This window comes from Bufo gargarizans, chromosome 2 (assembly GCF_014858855.1).
Source record: "Bufo gargarizans isolate SCDJY-AF-19 chromosome 2, ASM1485885v1, whole genome shotgun sequence".
NCBI classification, from domain to species: Eukaryota; Metazoa; Chordata; class Amphibia; order Anura; family Bufonidae; genus Bufo; species Bufo gargarizans.
Genome location: NC_058081.1, coordinates 178,989,801 through 179,015,913, shown reverse-complemented (window position 1 = coordinate 179,015,913; position 26,113 = coordinate 178,989,801). Strand labels below are relative to the sequence as shown.

At 40.8% G+C, this 26,113-nt stretch overlaps 1 protein-coding gene across 1 annotated transcript in view; it reads right to left on the bottom strand.

Moving 5' to 3' along the window:
* FAM189A1 (family with sequence similarity 189 member A1) overlaps nt 1-26,113 on the bottom strand; it is a 388,540-nt gene that overhangs the window by 108,945 nt on the left and 253,482 nt on the right. Inside the window, exons 4-5 of the mRNA XM_044283306.1 lie at nt 13,055-13,215; nt 5,562-5,697 (exon numbers count right to left, since the gene is read on the bottom strand). Coding sequence (XP_044139241.1) covers nt 5,562-5,697; nt 13,055-13,215 — 297 coding nt within the window. The remainder of the gene's footprint in view (nt 1-5,561; nt 5,698-13,054; nt 13,216-26,113) is intronic.

Genomic DNA, 26,113 nt, shown 5'->3' with positions numbered 1-26,113 from the left:
GAGAAAGATAAATTCTCATGATAACAAACAGAATACAAAATGTTCTGATAAAATGTTTTTATCTACCATTCAGGTGTCTACATTTGTCATCATGAGCTTTGGACGTCAGGGATTTGTGCCCCAAATGTCAACCTGCCTTCCCTGAACTGTGATTTGGGCTGCGGTAGTATTACTTGGTCACTGTATGGTCAGACTATTTTGGGACAGTTTGTTGATAGTAGTATCTAGATTGGAGTATTATCCCATAAAGGATAAAAATCGTGTATGTGCTAAAGGCAGCAGTAATATCTATTAAGATAAAAGGATGGGATATTTTTTCAATGCTGAGAACCATGGATCAAGTGAAGATTATGCCCCCCGGGGTTACCGTATTTATCGGCGTATAACACGCACTTTTTCCCCCTGAAAATAGGGGGCAAATGATGTATGCGTGTTATACGCCGATTAGGAGGCCAGAGAGGCAGGACTGAGCCGGCCGGCACAGCGGAGGGAGGAGGAGGGAGGAGGAAGGAGGAGGGAGTCCCTCCCTCCCCACTGTGCGTGGCTGCCGCTGAACACCTTCTTCTGTCTGTGCGGCGGATTGCTAATGCTTACAGCATTAGCAATGCGCCGCACAGACCTATGAGAAGGAGCGACTGCCGGCCACAGCGCACGTGAGTATAATGCGCTGCTCTCTGCTCACTAACATACCATGGCAGCCAGGACTTCAGTAGCGTGACTCCTGGCTGCCATGGTAACCGATCGGAGCCCCAGCATTACACTGCTGGGGCTCCGATCGGAACTGCAAACTGCCACCAATGATGGGGGGGAGGAGGGGGACCCTGTGGCCACTGCCACCAATGATTAATACTGGGGAGGGAGGGGGGGGGGGGTTTGCGTTACCAGAGGGGGCAGATCAGAGGCTTTATTTGAAATTTAATTTTTTTTCCTGAAATTTCCCTCTTAAAATGAAGGTGCGTGTTATACGCCTGTGCGTGTTATACGCCGATAAATACGGTATTTAATTTCACGTCAATTCACAATGAAATATAAAACTAGCAATAAACCATGTACACCAATCATTAATTATCACAAAAATTATTGGCGGGTGTTAAGAAATGTAGTGAAATAAATAATCCGGGGGGAAATGATCTTCACTTCATCCAAAAATATTTCCATTGGTTGAAAATAATCCTTTGTTCATTGATGAATCAAAACAAATGCATGTTATCTGATTTATTGGGTTTAAAAAAGACCTATCAGGTCCTCAGAGAAGTAAAACTGGCGTCATGCCTTTAGAGCTGGCTCTTCACTGCTACCCTAAAACTCCACTCCCTATTGCATCTAATACTGGCAGGTTGTCAGGCCCCACTCACACAACCGTATTTTTGCTCCGCATTTTTTGTGGAATGCACACGGACACATTCATTTCAATGGGTCCGCAAAAAAAAAACGGATAGCACACCGTGTGCTATCTGGATCCGTATGTCCGTTCCCGCAGCCCAACAAAAATAATAGGACAAGTCCTATCCTTGTCCGTCTTGCACAAGAAGAATAGGCATTGTTACAATGGGTCAGCAAAAACAAAAAAAAACAAAAAAGATTCCACACGGACATCACACAGATGTTATCCATATTTTTTGCAGATCTACGTTTTGCGACTGCAAAATACATACGGTCGTGTGAATGCACCATTATTATATGTGTTTATTGGAGAGAGTAAAGGGAAGGTATCATCATATCACATTGCTATAGGGTTTTACCATTTAAATCAGACAAAAATAAACATTCTTTATCTGCAGTTGATTTTTACTTTCTATTAGGAGATTTTTTATACTATTTTTTGGGGAGATGATTGTGGGGCAGCCATCTTGCCTGACCCTGCACTAACAGGAGTTAGAAATATGCTTTAGAGCAGCAACACTGGTTTCTATGGGACTTTTTTTTTCCAGGCATGCTTTGTGATCTGTACAGAGGTCATTGTGCAGGGAGGGGGAGGAGATTAGCAGTGTGATCACTTATTGTACATTGTGTGATGTAGTGTTATGCATATATAGATAGCATCTGTCATTGTGATCCTGACTGTGTGTATGATGAGATGACTGCTGAGAAGTGATCTCTACAGAACATGGGTGTCAGCTTAATTTGAAGCTCAGTGGCCACAGTGAAAAAAGATTGTTTTCAGGATTTTTTGGTACTGTAGATTATAGACATAAAGATGAAAAAAAAACACATAAAAATGTTGAAAAAACATACAAATGGACTTGAATAGGTTAATAAATGATGGCACAACTAATGTGATATTTGTTGTTGCTTTGGATCTTTGACTAACTACAGACTCTTTTCTACCATTTCCTTAACAAAAATGGTAATTTGTAACAATCTTTACACAATAACATTTTAGCTTTATAACTGCATAATTTTAGAATTTTCAAGATAAACATGACGGACAGTAAACTTCTGTCTGTAATATTACAGATGTGCGCAATGTAGTAACTTCACTTATAGGACTGCTGCCATTGCCTTTATCAGTCTATCAAGGAGATTATTGTATCATTTATCACGCACATGCTGGTGGCCGGTCCAAAGGCTGAATGACACTTCTTTAAAACTGGCCCTGCATATTATTTAGGTAATTACATCCTCATGGAAGACACTTTCACATAATGCATTTGGCACTTACTGTCAATCAACATAATGTGATTTTTTATTGTTTTTGTCCATTCAGTGTAGAAGAGGCTTGAAGCAAATTGCACGATACCAGTCACTTTTCACACAATTGTGAATCCTGCTTCCATCTACCATGGGGGCTCTATATGGTATGTAGAAATGCAGGATTGATTTTTCTCACTGCATCATGCAATCACACATAAAAGTGTGCTGCAACGGTATATCTACAATGTTAAAGGGGTTGTCTCACTACAGCAAGAAACATTTATAATGTAGACAACGTTAATACAAGACACTTACTAATGCATTGTGATTGTCCATACTGGTTCCTTTGCTGGCTGGATTCATTTTTCCATTGCATTATGCAATTCATCAGTGGTGGTCGTGCTTGCACACTATAGGAAAAAGTGCCGGCGTCTCTGGTGACAGAGACTGCATAAGCAGGGTGGTCGTAACCATGGAAACAAGCAGTTTATAATGTGATGGATAAATTAATCCAGCCAGCAAAGGAAGCATTATGGACAATCACAATACATTAGCAAGTGCCTTGTATTAACTTTCATAAATGCTATTTTCTGAAGTGACACAGTGTCAAGTAAATTTTCGCTATAACATAATTCTCATGACATAAACATAGAGCATGGATCAGCAAGAGGTTAAAAACTCCTGTAATTCATACAATGCAATTGAAAACCACAAGGCTTAATAAAAAAAAAAAAGCACATAATTAGGTGTCAGACACTAGCGATCTGCTAGTGTCTGCTCTGCCAAACAATCCTAATATAATAGCTTTTGGGGCAGCCATTTCTCTAAAAAAAGAACTTATATTGATATGCTAATGACCCTCTAGGTGCTATGGGGGCATCATTAGCACCTAGAGGATCGGTCTACCTTCACAAGATGCCGCCGCCCAGCGCGTCCCTCCAGCCCGCCCATCTCCTCCGGAATGCGATCAAGCGGACGACTTCTCGCGCATGCGCCGTGCGCGTCTGTATTCGGCGCATGCGCAGTGAATGTCCGACAGAGTAGGGATGAGCGAATCGACTTTGGATGAAACATCTGAAGTCGATTCGCATAAAACTTTGTTAGAATACTGTACGGAGCAAACGTTCCGCACAGTATTAGAATGTATTGGCTCCGATGAGCCGAAGTTATTACTTTGCCAAGTCTCGTGAGACTTCGGGTAATAACTTCAATTTTAATTTTTACTGTTAAAAACATTTAACCGAAATCGGTTTTGGTTCCAAGTGATTCGCTCATCCCTAATTGGAAGCTTTGTCACACATTCAGTTTAAAGAGTCTCTCATGAGACAGGAGATGAAATGATAAATCCTCTACTGTGGCATCCCATATATTAACTATATAGAAGAAAAGATTTCATGGTAAAAGGAATGTGCTCAGTGGTTTTAAGAAGGGAGAGGTCAGCAACAAAGAAGTTATTGAAGATGTCCTTAGATGTTTTAATGCTTCAGTTTTCCAGGCTGTTCTTACCCAAGGCTTCACGGGGAGAATGGAGATAAAGGGCGATTTTGGGCATATGAATCGATCTTGCACATCTAAAACTAATGCTTAAATACCTAAGGTGTTCCTCTTGTTTAATGTATATCCTCAAATAAAGAAGATCATGCTCTGCTTCGAAAGTGTGCAACATAGTCCATCAAACTCTACAGTTCAATTTTCTGTGATAATCCAAGTAATGTAGCAAGTCTTGGATTCACAGATTTTTTTAATGTTCAGTACAGGACAGTTCTATTGAGAGGAGTAACCCCCCCAGCACTTATCACCTAGGTCCCAGGTATCATGTCCTCCAAGTTGGGCAGAAATTAGTAATCCGACTCAAGCTTTTGTGATATCATAAAGACAGTTCTGCTTACCGATTAATCGCCTGAGTTATTTCTAGGCGCACTAGATTTAGATAAAAATTGAGATGAAATTGTACACTCCGCAGAGGGGGTCATGTGAAGAATATACGTGACTCACAGAGAAGAGGAAGTGGCTACAGAATCACATTGGTCATTGTGTTTGCATGCTTGAAAAGGGCTTATGTAAACGTGAAACGTTGCATCTCTGGATTTTAGGCTCCATTCACAAGTCCGCAATTGCAGAATTGCGGACCCATTCATTTCTATGGGGCAGCACGATGTACTACCCGGATACGGAATTGTGGACCCGCACTTCCGGGTCCGCAATTCCGTTCCCGAAAAAAATAGAACATGTCCTATTCTTGTCCGCAATTGCGGACAAGAATAGGCATATTCTTTTAGTGCCGGCAATGTGCGGTCCGCAAAAATGCGGAACGCACATTGCCGCTGTCCGTGTTTTGCGGATCCGTGGATCCGCAAAACACGTTACGGATGTCTGAATGGAGCCTTGCTGTTATGAAATTAGAACTTTTTGCTTCAAGTAGGCATGCGCTATTTCTTTTTCTTCAGTGGACTATAGACAGGATCATTACATAGTGTTACATGTAACTGTTCTAATCTCCACTAAGGGGGTCATTTACTATCAGAAATGCGCCTATATTGGGTGTATTTCTAGTGCAGATTGCTGCAATCTATGACTTTTCCCCGCTCACGCCAGGTCTAAAAAAGTGGGTGTGGCATGGGCAGGGAAGGGATCGGGCTGGCAGGCCTGGCTCATTCATCATTTTCTATGCGTGTTTTAGGTGTAAAAAATGACCTAAATTAAAGGAAGCTGGCTTGCATTTAGCTCAGCGGTGGATGCGCCGAAGTTATGTATAGGCCGGCGTTTCTTTAACTTCATCAGATCCACCGCCAGCTAAAGGGCTTATTTAGAACGGTGTCTAAACCGCCGGTCTTAATAAATGGCCCCCTAAGTGTTTTCTATACAGTGATAAAACTGCTTTATTTGGTAGTTGTACTTAATTAAACAATATTACATGAGTTTCTTACCTGACTTGCAGGAGTTTGTCCAACCACAGCTTCATATGGAGGTGGCAACTCAGATGGATACAGAATACCCGGACTGTTTATGGACACTTCATACAAAGCACTGAAAGGTGAATGTGGGAAGTCCAGGTGAAGCCCTCTAGGGAGGAAAACTTCCATTAATACACTTAAAAATTGATTCAAGCAGTTACTTTGTCTGCATGTGTGATGACTGCTAATAAAGCAGATTTACCTGTGTGCTCAATGACTGTATTTATTACTTCACCACTATCTCAATGTATCCAGCACTCTTTAATTTATCCCAACTATAAAGGAATTGGACTGTCATTAACGAAGATATGTTTTCCCATAAATACAGGTTTAACGTCTTTCATCTCTAGATGACTGCAGTTATAGTTATTGGTTTTTTAGTTCTGCACCAATAAATTGTGCCCTAATAAATTCCAGATAAATAATTGTTTATCTTCTTTCTGTGAAGCAGAAGAACGTTCTTCCTAATTTGCTTAACTGTAAAATACCACCTGGGGAATCCAAGCACGTGCAAGATGGATGGCTGCTTATAAAATATGAGGAACAATTTCCAGTGTCAAGAGTTTGGGTTAAAGATGATCTATGAATAGACACATTATGCAGTGTATTTGGTCATTTTCCTGAAAACTGACTGCAATAGAGCTTGTTATTAGAGATGAGCGAAGTTTTAAAATTTTTGATTTGGATGCTTCACCAAATTTATTCAAGAAATTCTCTTTGTTCTGAATTAATTAATCACAACGTACATTAATTCAGCTATATCCCGGCCTGCAAGAAGAGTGTATCTTGGTGTACATCACGGCAACACGCATAGCTAGTCCTTTCTGGTAGTGAAACAGTTACTGTGACAGGTGGACACCCCAATAATAGTAGAAATAGACAACTTATTCACTCCAATCTTAGATTTAAGGCATAATAGAATTGTTTATCTATTAGACAATGTAGGACACACCACTAACGGTAGAACAAGACAGTACATTAACCACAATTTGAGAACTGATTATCTATTAAACAAGGTGGACACTGTTCAAATAGATACCTCTGTCGCTGAAATCTCCCTATTCTCTCCCTACAGTGTGTAAAAACTCTCCCTACGATCTCCCTACACTGTCCCTGCTCTGTCCCTATCAAGTATTCCACAATTAAAAGCTTTTAGCAACACTGCCCCTAGCACGTGTCCCATTTCTCCCTATGCTCAGCTCACAGTGAAATGGCAGAAGCTGTGCGGGATGAGACTTTTAAGGGGCTGTGACATCACAGGGGCTGGCTAGCTGCTGATTGGCTGTCTGCATGGCATTATGGGTGATCTCACTTTCCCCGGATTCTTACTTTCCCTTTGTAACATGTGTAGCTACCATTTTGGGAAGAAAAAAAAAAAACGAATTGTTACGATGAAGTTTGAGGAAATTTTTCCAAAAATTCGGATGAAATTCCATTTTGGATGCGTTATACGAGTTGGACTGTTTTTATTCGGTGGTTAAATTTTTTTATTTGTATGGTGTTTTTTGCAGCCTTTTTTTGTAAAATGTTAAATAGGCATTTTATTCTGGCAGTTTTCAACTTCCATTGAGATGCCTAATGGGAAAATTTCATAAAAAATGTCTTACACTATGTGCAGAATTATTAGGCAAATGAGTATTTTGACCACATCATCCTCTTTATGCATGTTGTCTTACTCCAAGCTGTATAGGCTCGAAAGCCTACTACCAATTAAGCATATTAGGTGATGTGCATCTCTGTAATGAGAAGGGGTGTGGTCTAATGACATCAACACCCTATATCAGGTGTGCATAATTATTAGGCAACTTCCTTTCCTTTGGCAAAATGGGTCAAAAGAAGGACTTGACAGGCTCAGAAAAGTCAAAAATAGTGAGATATCTTGCAGAGGGATGCAGCACTCTTAAAATTGCAAAGCTTCTGAAGCGTGATCATCGAACAATCAAGCGTTTCATTCAAAATAGTCAACAGGGTCGCAAGAAGCGTGTGGAAAAACCAAGGCGCAAAATAACTGCCCATGAACTGAGAAAAGTCAAGCGTGCAGCTGCCAAGATGCCACTTGCCACCAGTTTGGCCATATTTCAGAGCTGCAACATCACTGGAGTGCCCAAAAGCACAAGGTGTGCAATACTCAGAGACATGACCAAGGTAAGAAAGGCTGAAAGACGACCACCACTGAACAAGACACACAAGCTGAAACGTCAAGACTGATTTTTCTAAGGTTTTATGGACTGATGAAATGAGAGTGAGTCTTGATGGGCCAGATGGCTGGATTGGTAAAGGGCAGAGAGCTCCAGTCCGACTCAGACGCCAGCAAGGTGGAGGTGGAGTACTGGTTTGGGCTGGTATCATCAAAGATAAGCTTGTGGGGCCTTTTTGGGTTGAGGATGGAGTCAAGCTTAACTCCCAGTCCTACTGCCAGTTTCTGGAAGACACCTTCTTCAAGCAGTGGTACAGGAAGAAGTCTGCAAGGTAAGAAAAACATGATTTTCATGCAGGACAATGCTCCATCACACGCGTCCAAGTACTCCACAACGTGGCTGGCAAGAAAGGGTATAAAAGAAGAAAATCTAATGACATGGCCTCCTTGTTCACCTGATCTGAACCCCATTGAGAACCTGTGGTCCATCATCAAATGTGAGATTTACAAGGAGGGAAAACAGTACACCTATCTGAACAGTGTCTGGGAGGCTGTGGTTGCTGCTGCACGCAATGTTGATGGTGAACAGATCAAAACACTGACAGAATCCATGGATGGCAGGCTTTTGAGTGTCCTTGCAAAGAAAGGTGGCTATATTGGTCACTGATTTGTTTTGATTTTGTTTTTGAATGTCAGAAATGTATATTTGTGAATGTTGAGATGTTATATTGGTTTCACTGGTAAAAATAAATAATTGGAATGGGTATATATTTGTTTTTTGTTAAGTTGCCTAATATTTATGTACAGTAATAGTCACCTGCACACACAGATATCCCCCTAAAATAGCTAAAACTAAAAACAAACTAAAAACTACTTCCAAAAATATTCAGCTTTGATATTAATGAGTTTTTTGGGTTCATTGAGAACATGGTTGTTGTTCAATAATAAAATTAATCCTCAAAAATACAATTTGCCTAATAATTCTGCACTCCCTGTATCTTGTTAAAAAAGGAAAAACCCTCTTATTAGCACAAAGATTTTTCACCAATTTGCATTTTGTTTTCACCGCTTGAGTTTTGTTTCAATTGGGAGAAAATGGTGGTACAGTGGCTGTAGTTACCCTGTTAAACTGATTTAAACCATATGTATCCACTGCGACTTTTCAAGTTGCAAAAATTGTTACAATCTTACTCCAGTAAAAGGGAGGGGGCATGGAAAAAGGGATTAACATCTCACAAAGAAGTGTTAGACTTAAAGATGCACCAAATTTATTAAACTAAATTACATCAATATGGACTCCTGCAAAATTGACTTTGGAAATTCCCCTTATGATACTGTAAATATCCCCCATAGTGTAAAATCAGCCTCAGAGCTCATGCACACAAACGTATTTGGCCTGTGCCAGTATTCTGGCCCATGTGCACTCCGTATCACTGATGTGGGCGCACTCACTTGAATGGGTCCGCAAACCGCCAGATACAGACTGCTGCAGAGAGGAGGCACTTTTTTTTGCCGTTAGGACTGAATCTTGCGGATTGAGGACACATTTTAGTAAATAGGTCTCCATCCACAAACGGTGGGCACACAGCTGGTGCCCGTGCATTGTGGAACACTATTTGCAGTACATAGCATGTGCAGGGGGTGCACACATTCATGTGCATGAGTCCTTATGCAGAATTTAGCATAAGCTACATAGATGAATTGTAGGCCTGGCAATGGTTATGTGGTTTTGTTATTTGGTTGCAAGAACATCAGTATTAGGGTCCATTCACATGTCCGTAATACACCCGCCTGGCACCCCCATAGAACTGCCTATTCTTATCTGCTTTTTCAGAAAATAATAGAGCATGTTCTATTTTTTTCCAGAGCCGCGGACCGGAAGTTCGGGGCCGCGCTCCGAAATGCGGATGCAGACATATTCCGGACCGGATCGGGTGGGGACCGGACCGGATCGGGTGCAGACATATTCTATGGACGTCTGAATGGAGCCTTAGTATTGCCTTATTGTTGCTTCAGCCTGTAAGGGGGAAATTTTTCTAAACTGGTCCAAAGGAAACCTGGCTTTGTTGCCCATAGCAACCAATCAGATTCCACCTTTCATTTTCCAGAGGAGCTCTAGTTTGATAAATCTGCCCCAAAGGTTTTATGTTACAATTAGAGATGAGCGAATCCGAATTTCCTTACGCTTCGTGGTAACGAATAAAACATTTTCCTAAAATGGCTGCTGCACGTGTTAGGACATGGAGCAAGGAACACTGGGAACGAGGGATCACCCACAATGCAATGCATGCAGCCAATAAGCAGCCAGCCCCGTGATGTCATAGCCCTATAAATAGCCTCAGCCATCTTGGATTCAGCGAGTTTCCAGTGTACTTATTGCAGGGAGAGATGTCAGCAAGTGCTATGGACAGTGCTAGAAAAGACTTTTATTTTGCTGTATAGAAGTTCAGGGAAAGGATAGGGAGGAATCATTCCACAATATTAAAGCAGAACATCATCATCGGGAGAAGAGGGTGGCAGCTTGCCCGTGAGGCAGTGGCGGAGCCAGCAAGTCGCTAGCATGGCTGGGAGTCAGCAGTGGGAGGTCGGGAGCCAAACATGCCTGGGGTAGACCAACCACTTCGCAGGAGCCTACCTGCCCAGAATCCATGCGCCCTGCATGGCACACACTTGCAAAGTCTTCCACCCATTTGCAAGACATCCTAAAAATGGCCAGGAAACTTTGCATGCACTTCAGCCACTTGTACACCCTCCTTGGGCTGCAGCGGCAGAACGGCATCCCTCTACATAGGCTGATGTGCAACGTTCCCACCCATTGGAATTCCACCCTCCATATGTTGGACCGACTATACGAACAAAGAAAGGCCATAAACGATTTCTTGATCATCCAAGCGGACAGGAGAACTTCCCTGTTTAACTTTGATGTCAGTCAGTGGCAGCTCATGCGTGTCACCTCCCGTCTGCTCAGGCCCTTTGAGGAGGACACGTTATTTGTCAGTTGTCAGGACTACAGGATGAACAACGTCATTCCACTGCTTCATGTCCTGGAACAGATGCTGGTAAATCTGGCTGGTCAGGGGACTGGAGATGTGGCGCCTAGATCTCATGGCCACATGAGCCCTGTGGGGCCTGAACTGGAGGAGGAAAAGAACATTGGAGCACAAGCATTGTGTGGCGAAATGGGTGGTTTTTATATACAGGTGACAGGAGAGAGGAGCAAGAGTATCCAGAAGAGCTACAGGGCAATGAGGAAGACGAGGCAGAGGACCCAGACACACCGTGGCAGTATGCAGTGGAGATGGAGGCAGGGAGTCCCTGCAAGTCACTTGCACAAATGGCCTGATGCATGCTCACTTGCTTGCGTAGGGACAGCAAATTGTCAGCATTCGGCAGAGGGATGACTTCTGGCTCTCCACCTTGTTGGACCCTCGCTACTGGTCCTAAATGGGGGCCTTTTTTTTTTTTTACACCCGCAGAGAGGGAGGACAAGCTGAACTACTATAGAGACATCCTATGTAGTCAGTTGGCCCCCACTCGCCTGTCCACGCAAAATGTGGAGAGACTGACCCTAGTCAAGATGAATCAGGTGTGGATCAGCCAAGATTCCCCCCCCCCCCAATGCCTGATGCATCAGACTAGCTCATCCATGGGGCCACACCAACATCCGGATATTTATATTTCCATCTTTATTTTCAGTTTTATTTGCATTCTGATGTTTTTATTGTATTGCATTTAGATGTTTATTAAATGTTTTATTAATTTTCATTCCATATGCCCATATGCGAGTGCTCGGACTATACTACATTTATATACTTTTCCAAAAGAGACTGGTTTCTTCTGGCTACCTGCCTCAGCTACTATTCTGATGATACCAAGTACTTCATCTTTCACCCACCATTTTCAGCTGGTACTGGTATTGCCACCAACCTCCCCACTCTCTCATTGTGCCACTCTTTGGCCTCATAATGCTGCTGCTGCCACCTACACACTGTCATTGTGCTACCCTGTGGCCTCCTCCTGATGCTGCTTCTGCTGCCACTTCCACACTGTCATTGTGCTATTCTGTGGCCTCCTCCTGATGCTGCTGCTGCCGCCACCTCCACACTCTGTCATTGTGTGTCACAACGAGGTGCGGGAGGGAACACCACACCAAACACAAGAGGGGGGAGGAAGGTATCTGGCCTAGAAGCTAGGGAGAGGAAAAGGGTCACCACCTAATAAATCCTAACCCTAGCCCTGACTGCTAACCGAATGAACAAACCTCAGTGGTAGGACCGTTCATTCACTGGAACCTAAAGCCTGACTACCCTGTAATGCCCTGAGGTAGTGATAGGGCCCAAAGACGACCCGTTCCTTAAGCTGAATGAACAGGGCTCTTGACCCAGACCAGATACCAGAAGGAAGGGGAAACACAAAACAAATACAAAGGAATGCTGACCGAGTGAAGGCGGATGTTCCACAGACAGGATCCGTTTTTTGGGGGTTATTGTTCTGATGAATCAGAGGATGGGTAAAATAATCAGTGACATCAACACAAACTTACTGCTGACACCCACTTCACTTTGTCGGGGGGGGGGGGGGGGGCTCTAATTGTTTAATAGAACATTTTCTGTAGACATCTATGTGGAATCAGTGAATTGGTGTAAAAGGAGTGCGCTCTTTCACGTATCTTGGGCCCCTGCATGGTTTTTTATACCTGGCGCTAACATCTACCTGTAAGGCTGAGTTCATACTTGAGTTATTTAGTCAGTTTTGGCCCCATAACTGCCCAAATAAGTGAAGTGTGCAGTAATTCTAAGAGCGACGCCTGTCTCTACATGTCATACTGACTCGCAGTATTGTTTCACTACCACAGCAGACTCCCTATGTGTGTTACTGCAAGGCACAGTGTTATACACTATAAAGGCTATCTGCAGCCTGGAAGTAGATTGAACCAAATTATTTCGGTAAATTCGGCAACCCGGCCGAATTGAATTTTTGAGAAATTCGCTCATCTCTAGTTACAATTTAGACTCCATTCAGCTGAAAACAATGAGTTGTGGAACATGGATAAGGTTTTGCGTGAACCATATCCACTTGTTAAATGATCCAAACTAACAGAGAACTATGGCACTGCAAGGTTTGGTCAATAAACCAGCATCTGATCAGGATTCACAGCTTAATTATGGAACTAAGACAATGTAGCCATCTTAATGAGGCTAATAAAAGGCTAAGGCTGATAAAAAATAAATAAATGAGAAACATAAAACTCCTGACAGATGCATAAATATAATCTACAAGCCAACAAATGGATAGACAAAAAAAAAAAAAAGAATAAATCTCAATTCACCTTTGTACTTCCATGACTGGTGTGCAAGTATACTCTGGTGGATAGTATGGAGGAGGTGGAATGGGTGGAATAAACTCATCAAAATCCAAGGTTTGATGAAGAATTGTCCCATGTGCCATCATACAGTCCATGTTGGTGGAGTGTCCTCTGTGCGGTAAAAACTGGAAAAAAAAAACAAGGTAGACCTTTTAGATTTATATAAGGGACATCATTTGGACATTAACCACTACTTCTGCTGCCAAATTTGAAATCTAATGGAAATAACATATATTGTACCAGTCTATAGCAACAACCATAGCACTGACAATAAAACAGCCAACAAATTCAGGTTCTTATTTTACTAGGAGCCTGAAAAATACTTATTCCACTTAATTAATATTTTCAGAAAAGGAATTATCTATTTACTATAGAACGTGTGTTTCGTGCTCTCAGTGTTAATTTAATCCACAGTCATTTGCACAAATCTTATCATTCTTGTAGCTAATATTGCAAATTAAAATTGTTTCTATTAGCCATTATCAGTGTAACTTCATTATCCATGCTCCACTGGTCTCGATCCATACCATTTATGTTTTGCAATAGGCTCTGGAACGTGAGAATATCAGAAGTTGAGGGGTAAAGACAGTAATGCAAACACTTTCAATTATATGAGAAAACAGAAGCCTAATGAGCCTGTTGGCAAATGTAACTACAGTAGTACACAGTACTGCACGGAAGATCTGAAGATCAAATGAAGTGTGAACCCTCTGACCCGCGCTTCTCATGCTCAGCAGTGGAGAAAAAAATCACAGCTGAAGTCAATCGAAAAACATGGTTTCGCAGCTTCTCCCGTAGGCAAGGTTCTGTTGTCATGTCACTTTCAGTGGATTCTTGCAGGCTGGATCTTTAACTCTTGCCTCAAGAAAGAAGTGAGCTAATAATATTTGCTATAGGCAAAACTGAGTAGTGTGTTTGAACTGTTGCCTTCATGTTTGTGCTGTTGGTCGCTTGCATTACTGTGCTCTACAGTCACAGTAAGAAGGCATAGGCAGACCATTTCCCATCTAAAACCACCTGCACCTTTTATGAGATTTCAGCTGTTCTGAGCATTCTAGAACACCATTGCCATGAAGACACATTAAATTTTTAACATGAATTAGTGGAAGGTGATCATGAGTATTTATGGTAAAGATGAAATTATGGACAGCAAAGAACTAGATCAAAAAGAAAGAACGAGAAGCGGTGCATTACAAGAAAATGGGCTCTAGTTTACTTCTAGAAACCATGAACTTTAGAATCTAGAAGTGTTTATATTTCTTACATCTGATCCACATTTTTATGTACACCCTAAAGGCTCAATAGATCTCTCGAGCCGGTAGTCAATATCTGGTGTCCAGATATTTTGGGTTGTTTTCTACTAATCAACTCAACTCTTGGTACTGTAGTCTAGCTCCCAAATTATAAGGCATTTCTCTCAACCTGTCCTAAATGGTATGGACAGAGCATGGAAGGGTGTGAGTTGGTAGAAGGATCAAGCATTTAGTGCACACAGTGCGGATTTTGCCAGTTTTTGTGTGGTTTTCTGTGTGTTACTTTGAGTTTTCGATGTATATTTGATGTTGTTTTGTCACAGGTCTCACCATTCATTGAAAAGGGTTAAATCTGCACTAAACTGCCAACATGACATGCTGCCAATTTCTAAATCCAAACGTCAAGTCAATTTCCACACAGAAGAAAGAAGCAAAGTGTACATGCAATTTGTCTAATCTCATAGACGTTGCTGGAGCTGTATTATGCTGGAGTTTTTCCACGAATAAATCCGGGCAGAAAAAAAACATACTGTACATAATCTGCACGAAACGCTGCAAGAAATCTGCACCAAAACTGCACAATAAAATGCACATAAATCGGGACTATTAATCACAGCATTGGTGCGTTGTTTATGTGGTTTTCATGTGCTTTTTGGTGCAGTTTTGCAGGGATCTCACCCTTCCATTAAAAAGGGTGAAACCCACACAAAAAAAATGCAACAATTGACATGCTGCAGATATCAAAATCTGCCCAGCCGGTCAACTTCAGAAAAAAACAAAGTGTACATGAGATTTGTCTAATGTCATACACTTTTCTGGTACTTTATTACTTTGTGGTTTTTCCACAACCATGTGTTATCAGGCATCCGTGGGCTGAGTTCACACTTCAGTTATATGATCAGTTATTTCCATCAGTTAGGGCTTGTTCACACGAACGTTTTTTGCATTCTTTATACGGGCCGTTTTTTGCGTTCCGTATTCGGAATTATTCATTTCAATGGCTCCGCAAAAAAAATGGAATGTACTCTCTATGCATTCCGTTTCCGTTTTTCTGTTCCATTCAAAGATAGAACATGTCCTATTATTGCCTGCAAATCACGTTCCGTGGCTCTATTCAGGTCAATGGGTCCGCAAAAAAATGGAACACATACGGAATGTACTCCGTATGTCTTCCGTATCCGTTCCGTTTTTGCGGAACCATCTATTAAAAATGTTATGCCCATCCCAATTTTTTCTATGTAATTACTGTATACTGTATACTGTATAGGCCATATAGAAAAATGGAACGGAAAAACGGAACGGAACTGGAAACACTACTGAAACAAAAAGAGGAAAAACTGATCTGTTAAAAACGGCCCGCAAAACACTGAAAAAGCCATGCAGTCGTGTAAACGAGCCCTTATTGTGAGCCAAAACCAGGAATGAAGCCTACTCAGAGATAATGTATAATGGAAAGATCTGCACCTGTTCTGTGTCTTTGACCCGCACCTGGTTTTGGTTCTTAATAACTGATGGAAATAACTGATCAAATAACTAAAGTGTGAACTCAATCTTAGGCCTCATGCACATGACCATATGTATTTTGAGGTCCCCAAAAAAGTACGGATGATATCTGTGTGCATTCCGTATTTTGTGGAACAGAACAGCTAATACAAAAGTCCTATCCTTGTCCGTAGCAAAATCCATACGGTCGTGTACAACAGGCTTAATGCAGACAATAATAGGACATGTTCTATTCTTTTGCGGAACGGAAATACGGACATACGGAAACGGAATGCACACGGAGTAACTTTCAATTTTTTGCAGACCCATTGAAATGAATGGTTCTGCATACGGTCTGCAAATATAAAAAATGGAATGGACACGGAAAGAAAATATGCTCGTGTGCATTGGCCCTTAGGTTAATTACATATGGCAGTAATTCTAATTTCTCTAGTATAGTTTTTCTTTGTAGTTTTCACTTCTAATTTTGGCTTACAAATACTGATAAAAAATACTGACCATTGACCATGTGAAAGTGTCCTTGGGGGAAGGTGGAATTGAGGCAGGATAGTGAAGGTTAACAGAAGCATAAAGGAATCACATCTCAGTTTAAAGGGGCTATTCAATATTTATCATTTTTTTTATTCCTTGGTTACCTGGGTCTCTTCACTGAACTTCCAGCCTCTGTCTGTCAGCTTCCACATGGATGGGGTCAACTGCAAACTGCATGGTTGCAGCCAAAGAACTGAAAGTTTACATGTGGGGACCAGAAGTGCAATGAAGACAGCTCAGGACCAACAAAAACAGAACCAAGCAGCAGAGAGAAGGTAAATATAGCTCCCTTCACAAGTCCTACTGCAGGAGGTGGGAAGGGGGGGGGGGGGTGTTATAAAAATAAATAAAAAAAAGATACATTTTGGACAAACCCTTTAATTTTTAGTAAGTAGTGTTAAGGGAAGTCAGTATTCATAGCAGCTTAACCAAGTGTGGATTCTTAAAATTTGTAACAGCCCAATTTATACAATCTCCGATATGGCCTTATAGTCTACAGGTCCTTCTAAAAAAATTAGCATATTGTGATAAAGTTCATTATTTTCTGTAATGTACTGATAAACATTAGACTTTCATATATTTTAGATTCATTACACACCAACTGAAGTTGTTCAAGTCTTTTATTGTTTTAATATTGATGATTTTGGCATACAGCTCATGATAACCCAAATTTCCTATCTAAAAAAATTTGCATATTTCATCCGACCAATAAAAGAAAAGTGTTTTTAATACAAAAAAAGTCAACCTTCAAATAATTATGTTCAGTTATGCACTCAATACTTGGTCGGGATTCCTTTTGCAGAAATGACTGCTTCAATGCAGCGTGGCATGGAGGCAATCAGCCTGTGGCACTGCTGAGGTGTTATGGAGGCCCAGGATGCTTCGATAGCGGCCTTAAGCTCATCCAGAGTGTTGGGTCTTGCGTCTCTCAACTTTCTCTTCCCAATATCCCACAGATTCTCTATGGGGTTCAGGTCAGGAGAGTTGGCAGGCCAATTGAGCACAGTAATACCATGGTCAGTAAACCATTTACCAGTGGTTTTGGCACTGTGAGCAGGTGCCAGGTCGTGCTGAAAAATGAAATCTTCATCTCCATAAAGCTTTTCAGCAGATAGAAGCATGAAGTGCTCCAAAATCTCCTGATAGCTAGGCTGCATTGACCCTGCCCTTGATAAAACACAGTGGGCCAACACCAGCAGCTGACATGGCACCCCAGACCATCACTGACTGTGGGTACTTGACACTGGACATTTTGGCATATCCCTCTCCCCAGTCTTCCTCCAGACTCTGGCACCTTGATTTCCGAATGACATGCAAAATTTGCTTTCATCCAAAAAAAGTACTTTGGACCACTGAGCAACAGTCCAGTGCTGCTTCTCTGTAGCCCAAGTCAGGCGCTTCTGCCGCTGTTTCTGGTTCAAAAGTGGCTTGACCTGGGGAATGCGGCAGCTGTAGCCCATTTCCTGCACACGCCTGTATACGGTGGCTCTGGATGTTTCTACTCCAGACTCAGTCCACTGCTTCCGCAGGTCCCCCAAGGTCTGGAATCGGTCCTTCTCCACAATCTTCCTCAGGGTCCGGTCACCTCTTCTCGTTGTGCAGCGTTTTCTGCCACACTTTTTCCTTCCCACAGACTTCCCACTGAGGTGCCTTGATACAGCACTCTGGGAACAGCCTATTCGTTCAGAAATTTCTTTCTGTGTCTTACCCTCTTGCTTGAGGGTGTCAATGATGGCCTTCTGGACAGCAGTCAGGTCGGCAGTCTTACCCATGATTGCGGTTTTGAGTAATGAACCAGGCTGGGAGTTTTTAAAAGCCTCAGGAATCTTTTGCAGGTGTTTAGAGTTAATTAGTTGATTCACATGATTAGGTTAATAGCTCGTTTAGAGAACCTTTTCATGATATGCTAATTTTTTGAGATAGGAATTTTGGGTTTTCATTAGCTGTATGCCAAAACCATCAATATTAAAACAATAAAAAGCTTGAACTACTTCAGTTGGTGTGTAATGAATCTAAAATATATAAAAGTCTAATGTTTATCAGTACATTACAGAAAATAATGAACTTTATCACAATATGCTAATTTTTTTAGAAGGACCTGTATGTGAAGCACTGTGTGCATATTGTTTGTCATATTTTCAAAAATATTTTAGTCCCTGCTTTGAATATTTAAACATTTGTAAAATATCCCTTCTCAATGCATTGGATATTCGAAGCTGACACATTATGACTAGAGATGTAAAAGGTTAAGATATTTAATATTTTGCTCGAATGACCTATTATTGATAAAATTGTGTTGTGAAAACTTTCAATTGGCCCACTGGTTCAAGAAAAAAATCCCTCCTTTGCCCTCCTTTTCATCTTTTTAGCTGCAGATCAGTCGATTCCCACACTCCTGTTGTGCCATCCAAGATGGCTGTACCACTTCTCACACTACCTAATGCACACTGTGCATTTTATAGTTCCAGCTGCCCTCAGATTAGCCAGGATGGTCATGTGAGCAGCGCTGGACAATATAATGGCAGGCTGGACAAGCAGGAAATGTCAGACTGCAAAATGCACATTGTACATAAGGTACTGTGAGAAGTGGTGTGACCATCATGGGTGACAGAACAGGAGGTTGGGAATTGGTAGATCTGCCTCTGCATGAAATTAAATAGAGTTCTGTTCACTCCCCATTTAATGAGATTTTTGAACATGAGGATCACTTTAAATAAATTAAATATATATTGTGGGGTTTCGCTCTGGTAGATAGGGTAAGCGAACGCAGTACAGAGGCAAAAGTCAAGTTCTTAATGCAAAACTTCAGTGTTTATTCACACTTGAGGCAAATGCACAAAACAATGCATTACTTTGCAGTCTTGGTGTTTACTTCACACACACTGGAAAATGCATCTTGGTGTTACTTCACACAAATTGGAAAGTTCATATAAGACAAGTCACCTTGATGTCAGTTCTGCCCCCGGCAGTCCACGGCAGGCTTTAGGGGGCCTGTTTCCTCGGCCCATGGGTCTCAGACCTCCAACCTGGCACCAAGCCTCATATCTCAACACAGAGATCCTGCTGCTGAGCCCAGCTGCCTATTTAAGGACAGCCAGGTGTTGCCAAAAACCAAGACCGGCAATTAAAATCCAGTCTGATATTTGACCCCACCTGGCTGCAAATCAGTCCAGCAGCACATGCTTGGAGGAAAATACCTGTTTTTCCAGACCATTCCCCTCACTGTGTCACAATATATATATATATATATATATATATATATATACACACTATTTTATGGACTTAATTGATAACTGTGTCTTTACCAAAAACACTACACAAACAGATAAATTCAGTAATAGTCTAATATCTTTAAATATACAGATGAAGTATAGTTTTGGGTTGGAAGGACTACTTTATGATTAATCATGAACCAACACCTTTGTTTAGAATTTTTTCTCTTAATTATACAAAGTACCACCAATGCAATTATACATATACTGTGTACATCATGATGTGGTGTTAGTTACTGCATCATGACATGCACAGTACGTCATGAGATCAAAGTGTCACCGCAAGTATACTTGTGGTGACACTGGCATCTAAATGGGTACTATGGCCAGCTGAGCTGTCCGGGCACCCAGCAGGGGATCAATCACAGAGATCCCTGCCTTTGGATCCCTGTAAATTGGTCAGTCAGATTTGCCTGACCAATCGCAGCGTTCAGCAGTGCAGCTCCGATCTCCTCATCAGTGTTGAGGAGATCGAGGCTGCGCTGCTGTGTTTACTGTGCCCCGCTCACCCCCCTTCAGGATGGCTGAGTGGGACGAGGTAAAAATAAGGGGGGCCAACCCCACCACCCCTCCCTGCCCCCCACAATTATTGAGGATGGCTGGGCGGTAGTAGATTGTCAGCTGTAACATACAGCTGACAATCTACTGTAACAATGGACATTGGTGCTGGCATTGATGTCGGTCATTTATCCCCTTCAATGCCGCGGTCCGTAGGGACCGCTGTATGGAGGGGGTTAACAGGGAGGAAGCTCCCTTCTTCCCCCCTCTCATCGGGCTGCTGCTCTGCTGTGGCAGCGTCCCGAAGGTTGCCATGGCAACTGGATGCCTTACACAGGCATCCAGGCTTGTCATGGTATGCAAGCCTGACAGGGTCCTGCCAGAGGCAGAAGTCTGATCAGGCTTATGCCTCTTGCACACGAATGTAATTTCATTCCGTGTCCGTTCATTTTTTTTTGCGGACCTAATACGGAACTGTTCATTTCAATAGGTCCACAAAAAAAACGGAAGGTACTCCGTGTGCATTCCATTTCCGTATTTCTGTTCCGCAAAAGAATAGAACATGTCCTATTATTGTCTGCATTACAGGCAAGGATAATACGGAATGTACATGGATGTCATCTATAGTTTTTGCGAATCAGTTTTTTGCAGACTGCAAAATACATATGGTCTTGTGCAAGAGGCCTTACTGGGAATGGAAATACACTGCAGTACACCATACAGTGTACTGCAATGTATTGTAGAGCCATCAGACCCACTGGATATTCAAGAACCAAGTGGGTCTGAGTCAAAAAAGTGTGAAAAAAGTACATAAAAATTAAATCTAATATTTTCCTATATATGCACATTTATAATTGGGGAAACATGAAGAAAATAAAATACCCTAAACATGTTTGGTATCGCAGCGTCCATAACAACCAGCTCTATAAAAATATCACATGACCTAACCACTCAAATGAACACTGTATAAAATAAATAAAATAAAAACAGTGCCATTTTATGTCACCTACCATCACAAAAGGTGCAAAACCAAGTGATCAAAAGGGCGTATGCCCCCCAAAATAGTACCAATCAAACCGTCACCTCATCTGACAAAAAAATTATACCCTACCTAAGACAATCATCCAAAAAATAAAAAAGCTATGGCTCTCAGACTATGGAGACACTAAAACATTTTTTGGTTTCAAAAATGCTATTATTGTGTAAAACTTAAATAAATAAGAAAATGTATTGTCACATTAATAAAGGTGAAATAAGGTGAAATAAATTTGATGTAGGATAGACTGTCTTTTCTTGACAGACTATCTATTAGCTCAGCAGTCTCAACTTTTATTTAAGGTGAAATAAATTTACTCAAGCTTATGACTGTCATGAAGTACAATGTGTCACGAGAAAACAGTCTCAGAATGGCCTGGATAAGTAAAAGTGTTCCAAAGTTATTACCACATAAAGTGATATATGTCAGATTTTCAAAAATAAACCTGGTCACGAAGGTGCAAAATTGCCCGGCCATTAAGGGATTAAAAATGAAGGAGGATTCACCCAAAATAAATAAAAAATAAATGTGGAAAAATCTTTTTATCGATCATGTTTCAATCATGCCTCCAATCAACCTTCCAATTTTTTCTACACCAATCTTTTTCACTTTTTAGAAATTAATTTACCAAGGATTTCCAAGTCATCACATTAGGGGGTTCCTTTGTAATCCAATTCTTTCATATAGCCTTCCTAACTACAAATAAGAAAAACATTATTGCTTTTTTTCTTTTTCATTTCTAGTATCCTTTTACCAACATAGCAGAAAATACCCAACAACGGGTCCAATTCCAATCTAACATTAAAAATCGTTTCGATTATTTCTACACTTTCATACCAGTAAACATGCAACTTGGGACAGCTCCAAAACACGTGAATCCAGTCTGCTCTTAAACAGTCACGATAAACAAATTTTTCATTCTCCCTATATCCAATCCTAGACAGAAAATAAGGTGTTCCATGTAATCTATGTACAATAAAATATTGCATTATTTTATACTTAAGAATACCACATGACCTATTAAATTCATTAATGGTTTAATATTTTTAATGGGGCAGATCAGGTATAGTTTTGGGTTGGAAAGGCTACTTTGTCATTAATCTTGAACCAATACCCATGTTTAGAATGTTATAAAAATGCATGCAGTTGGCTTTATATGTTTGTATTTAATAAAGCTAATATTACATATAATTGACTTTTATACACTGAGTCTACAGCAAAGTTTCCCTGGACCTTTCTTTAACATTGTGACAACTATGAGATGGAGGGGCCAGAATTCAATAAAGTAACTATAATAAAAATAAAGTAAAGTGAGGTTGTAAGTGTGACATATGGCTTTCAGAGTAAAATGAATGCTGCCAGCTTTGTTGTCAGCACCATGACCTACTCTTAAGAGTATCCTCTCAGTTTCTAGTTAAAAGAAAATCAGGAAATCATGGCCAAAACTGTTTATAATGGAACCTTGATATATCCATAAGGGGTTAAACAAATTTTTCACTTGTAATTAAGAATGTATGTATGTAGGCAGTTAAAGGGGTTATCTCATGATTAAGGTAAAATGTAAAAATCAGACATCAATAGAACATTATAATCTCTTTCTAACAAAGCTAGAACCAGTCCTGTATCTCACATGGATCCAGAGCTGTCCCTAATTCATTGCTCTGATTGCTGCTGCAGCTGATGGCAGTTGAAGGATGGAACGGAGCATGTGCATCCACCTCAGTGAGCTAGATAGACAATATAGATAAAGAGCAAACAGCTTTGAATAACTCAGTGGCTATACTAAATTTTTAATTGCATACATTTACAAAAGTATTCAGATCTAGGTGATGGTTTGAAAATTGTAGAATATTTTTTGTGGGACAGTACCTTTAAAAATTCTTAATTTCATATGGATATGAGTAATATTTGTACCTCTTCTGTGTTTTGGACAAACTACTGGTTTTGGCTTACATATACTAATGCAAAATACTGACCTGTGAATTTGGTTTGCAGGTATGTTGACACATGGCAGATGCATCTCAGAAATCTCTGCAACTGGATGAATGTGACATTAGCAGAAATTTCTGCAAAAGATATACTCAGAGGCGTGCCAATGGGGAGGGGAGGTCTGCCCCGGATGCCATCTGTCAGGGGGTGCATGAAAATCAAAAATACAGATGTAAGTGCTCATTGCTTGAGGGCCAGGGGGCTGGCGGTCCTTTCCCTTACTGACTGCTCATCTCCCTGCGCTCCTTCCCACCTCAGCCCTGCCCCTTCCCACCTGCTTCACCATTCAGCCCTGCAGGCACAGATGGCACTACTGGACTGTTAGCAGAAGCCCGCAAATCTGCCTGTGCACTCCGCCAACACAGTATTGCAGCACGATCTGTGCCTGCAGGGGAGTGCTGGAGGGGATATGATCATCAGAAATGGGACAAGGTGAGTATTTACAGTTTTTTATTTTATTAACATTGAGGTGTGCAGAGAGGTCATTACTACTGTGAAGGGGCACAGAGAGGGCATATCTACTATGAGGGGGCACAATGAGGGCATAACTACTGTGAGGGGGCACAATGTGGGCATAACTACTGTGAAGGGACACAATAAGGGCATAACTACTCTGAAGGGTGCAAAGAGAGGGTGTAACTACGGTGAGGGGGACATAATGAGGGCATAACTACTGTGAAGGTGCAAAACAAAGGGATATCTAATGTGAGGGTGGAGGCACTTGTGGCCCTAACTACTTTGAAGGGGCATAGAGAGGACATGATTATTGTGAGGAGGGCACAATTAAGGGATAACTACTGTGAGAGGGGCACAATGGGAAGTGCCAAAGAAAGGACCTGCCTTGGGTGCCAAACACCTTAGGCACGCCACTGTATGTGCTACTCGTGAACATAGCCTTTGGTTGGAATCACACACATAGGGGGAGATTTATCAAAACTGGTGCAAAGGAGAACTGTCTTAGTTGCTGATAGCAACCAATCATATTCCACCTTACATTTTAAGAGCTCTTTTGGAAAATGAAAGGATCACTCTGATTGGTTGCTATGGGCAACTACATTTTCTTTTTGCATCAGATTTGATAAATCTTCGCCATAGTATTTTGCCGAGTGGCATTTTTCACTACATTTTTGCACCTTTTTTGACTAAATGTTAAAGTCTATAGCAAAATTTGAAAAAGGTCTACATATACAAGATTTTATTTTTTTACATTTTTGAGGTTTTGGTGAAATGCAGGTTGCTCTAGGCATGGTGTTATTTTGTGGCATTTTCTCCATAGTTTTTTCTATGGAACTTCAAAAATCCCTGGAAAAATGTACAAAATTCTGAAAAAAATGGACTGTCAGGACCTACTCTCATGTTTATCAAGACTGAACAAGTATCCCACTCAAAGGCTGGTTACAGCTGAGACTGGAGTGATCAAATGTGCAACGAGTGATCTATTAGTGTGAGATGTACTGTAGGCCAAAAACTGGTGTATGTGACCTGCACAGCATTTATGAAGTGTTTAAACAAGATAACACTTGTTTTACACCTTGTCTGTCAAGGGGACTTAATTTAAGGAAAATAGGATGTGACTTGGTGGGAAAAAGGGACATGGTTTAAATATGCCAAACAAAAATACCAATATTTTGGCCAATTTTTGGGGTAAAACTAAGCCAGCAAATAAATTGTTTAAAGTTGGACTGGCCATCGGGAAAAGGTACCAGATTTATCAACCAGCATGAGCCACTGTGATAGACCTATCACAGTTTTAGACTAAAGGGGGTCATTTATTAGGACCGGCGTTTAAAATAATGGTTTTAATAACCCCTATATCTGGCGGTGGATCTGCCAAAGTTATATCCGCGGTGGATAATAAATGACCCCCTAAGTTTACACTATTTATTATTAGTGTTAATAAATCTACTCCACTGTTCTTCCTTTACATTTGTATAACCAATTTGAAAGCTAGGAATTGGGATATGCAGAAAACCCTGATTTGGGCACTTCTGCGCTTGTCCACCCTATGGATGAGTGTTACCCTTTTTACAAAGGTTTTTGTAAACTTACATTTTGACTTATTCTAACTTAGAGTACTAATTAGAGTGATTTGGGCAACTACAGGATGGAGGATGGAAAGAAACGCATGTGAAAGAATTACATTTTTTAATGCTCATTTTTTCACATTTCCTAGTTAATATATTTTAATATAAATTTAATGAAATTATTAATATTACCTAAGCTTAACATTGTGTAAGTACAGCATATACAAGTTTCTTTTAAAACAGAAAATATATTTTTGTACTTTGCTTCCTGCAATGTCTAAATGAAAACTACAAAAATAAGTCTAAAACACACAAAAAAAGGCACAATGTGGTATATATACAGTATACTGTATAGTGTAGTCAAGGCATTTTAATTGTAAGCAGCAATATTAACTCTTGGCAGGATATTGTAAGACAAGCAGAGAAAATTATATGTATATCCCTTAGTGTTTTCAGTCAAAACGCAAAGCATCAGATACCTGGGACTGCAGGAGTGTAGGTGTACAGTTTCAACACTATTGCTATGCGAAGTCTGCAATCAAATGTTATTTTGTAATGCAACTCAAGTAGCACTTGTTTTAAAATAAACCTGGACCTAAATCCATCAATATGTCTTCAAGTAACAAAAAAATAATGTGTTGTTACCCAACACAGTAACTGCTTTTATCTTCCCTTTTCCTACAGCAATTATCTTTGATGATGACTATAATTAAGGTTGCTAGGAAAAGGTTAAGGCTGTTCTATTTCCTCATAATACCCTGTAATTTGAAATAATAGGATTTAATTTAAGGAGATACGCAGAAAATGTAAGACCTATCTGAGAAGGACATGGTTGATCTACTTTTCATCTATGAATTACCATTGTGCAGAAAAAATGAGAAGATAGAAGTCATGTAGAGTTTTAAGAAAAAACATAT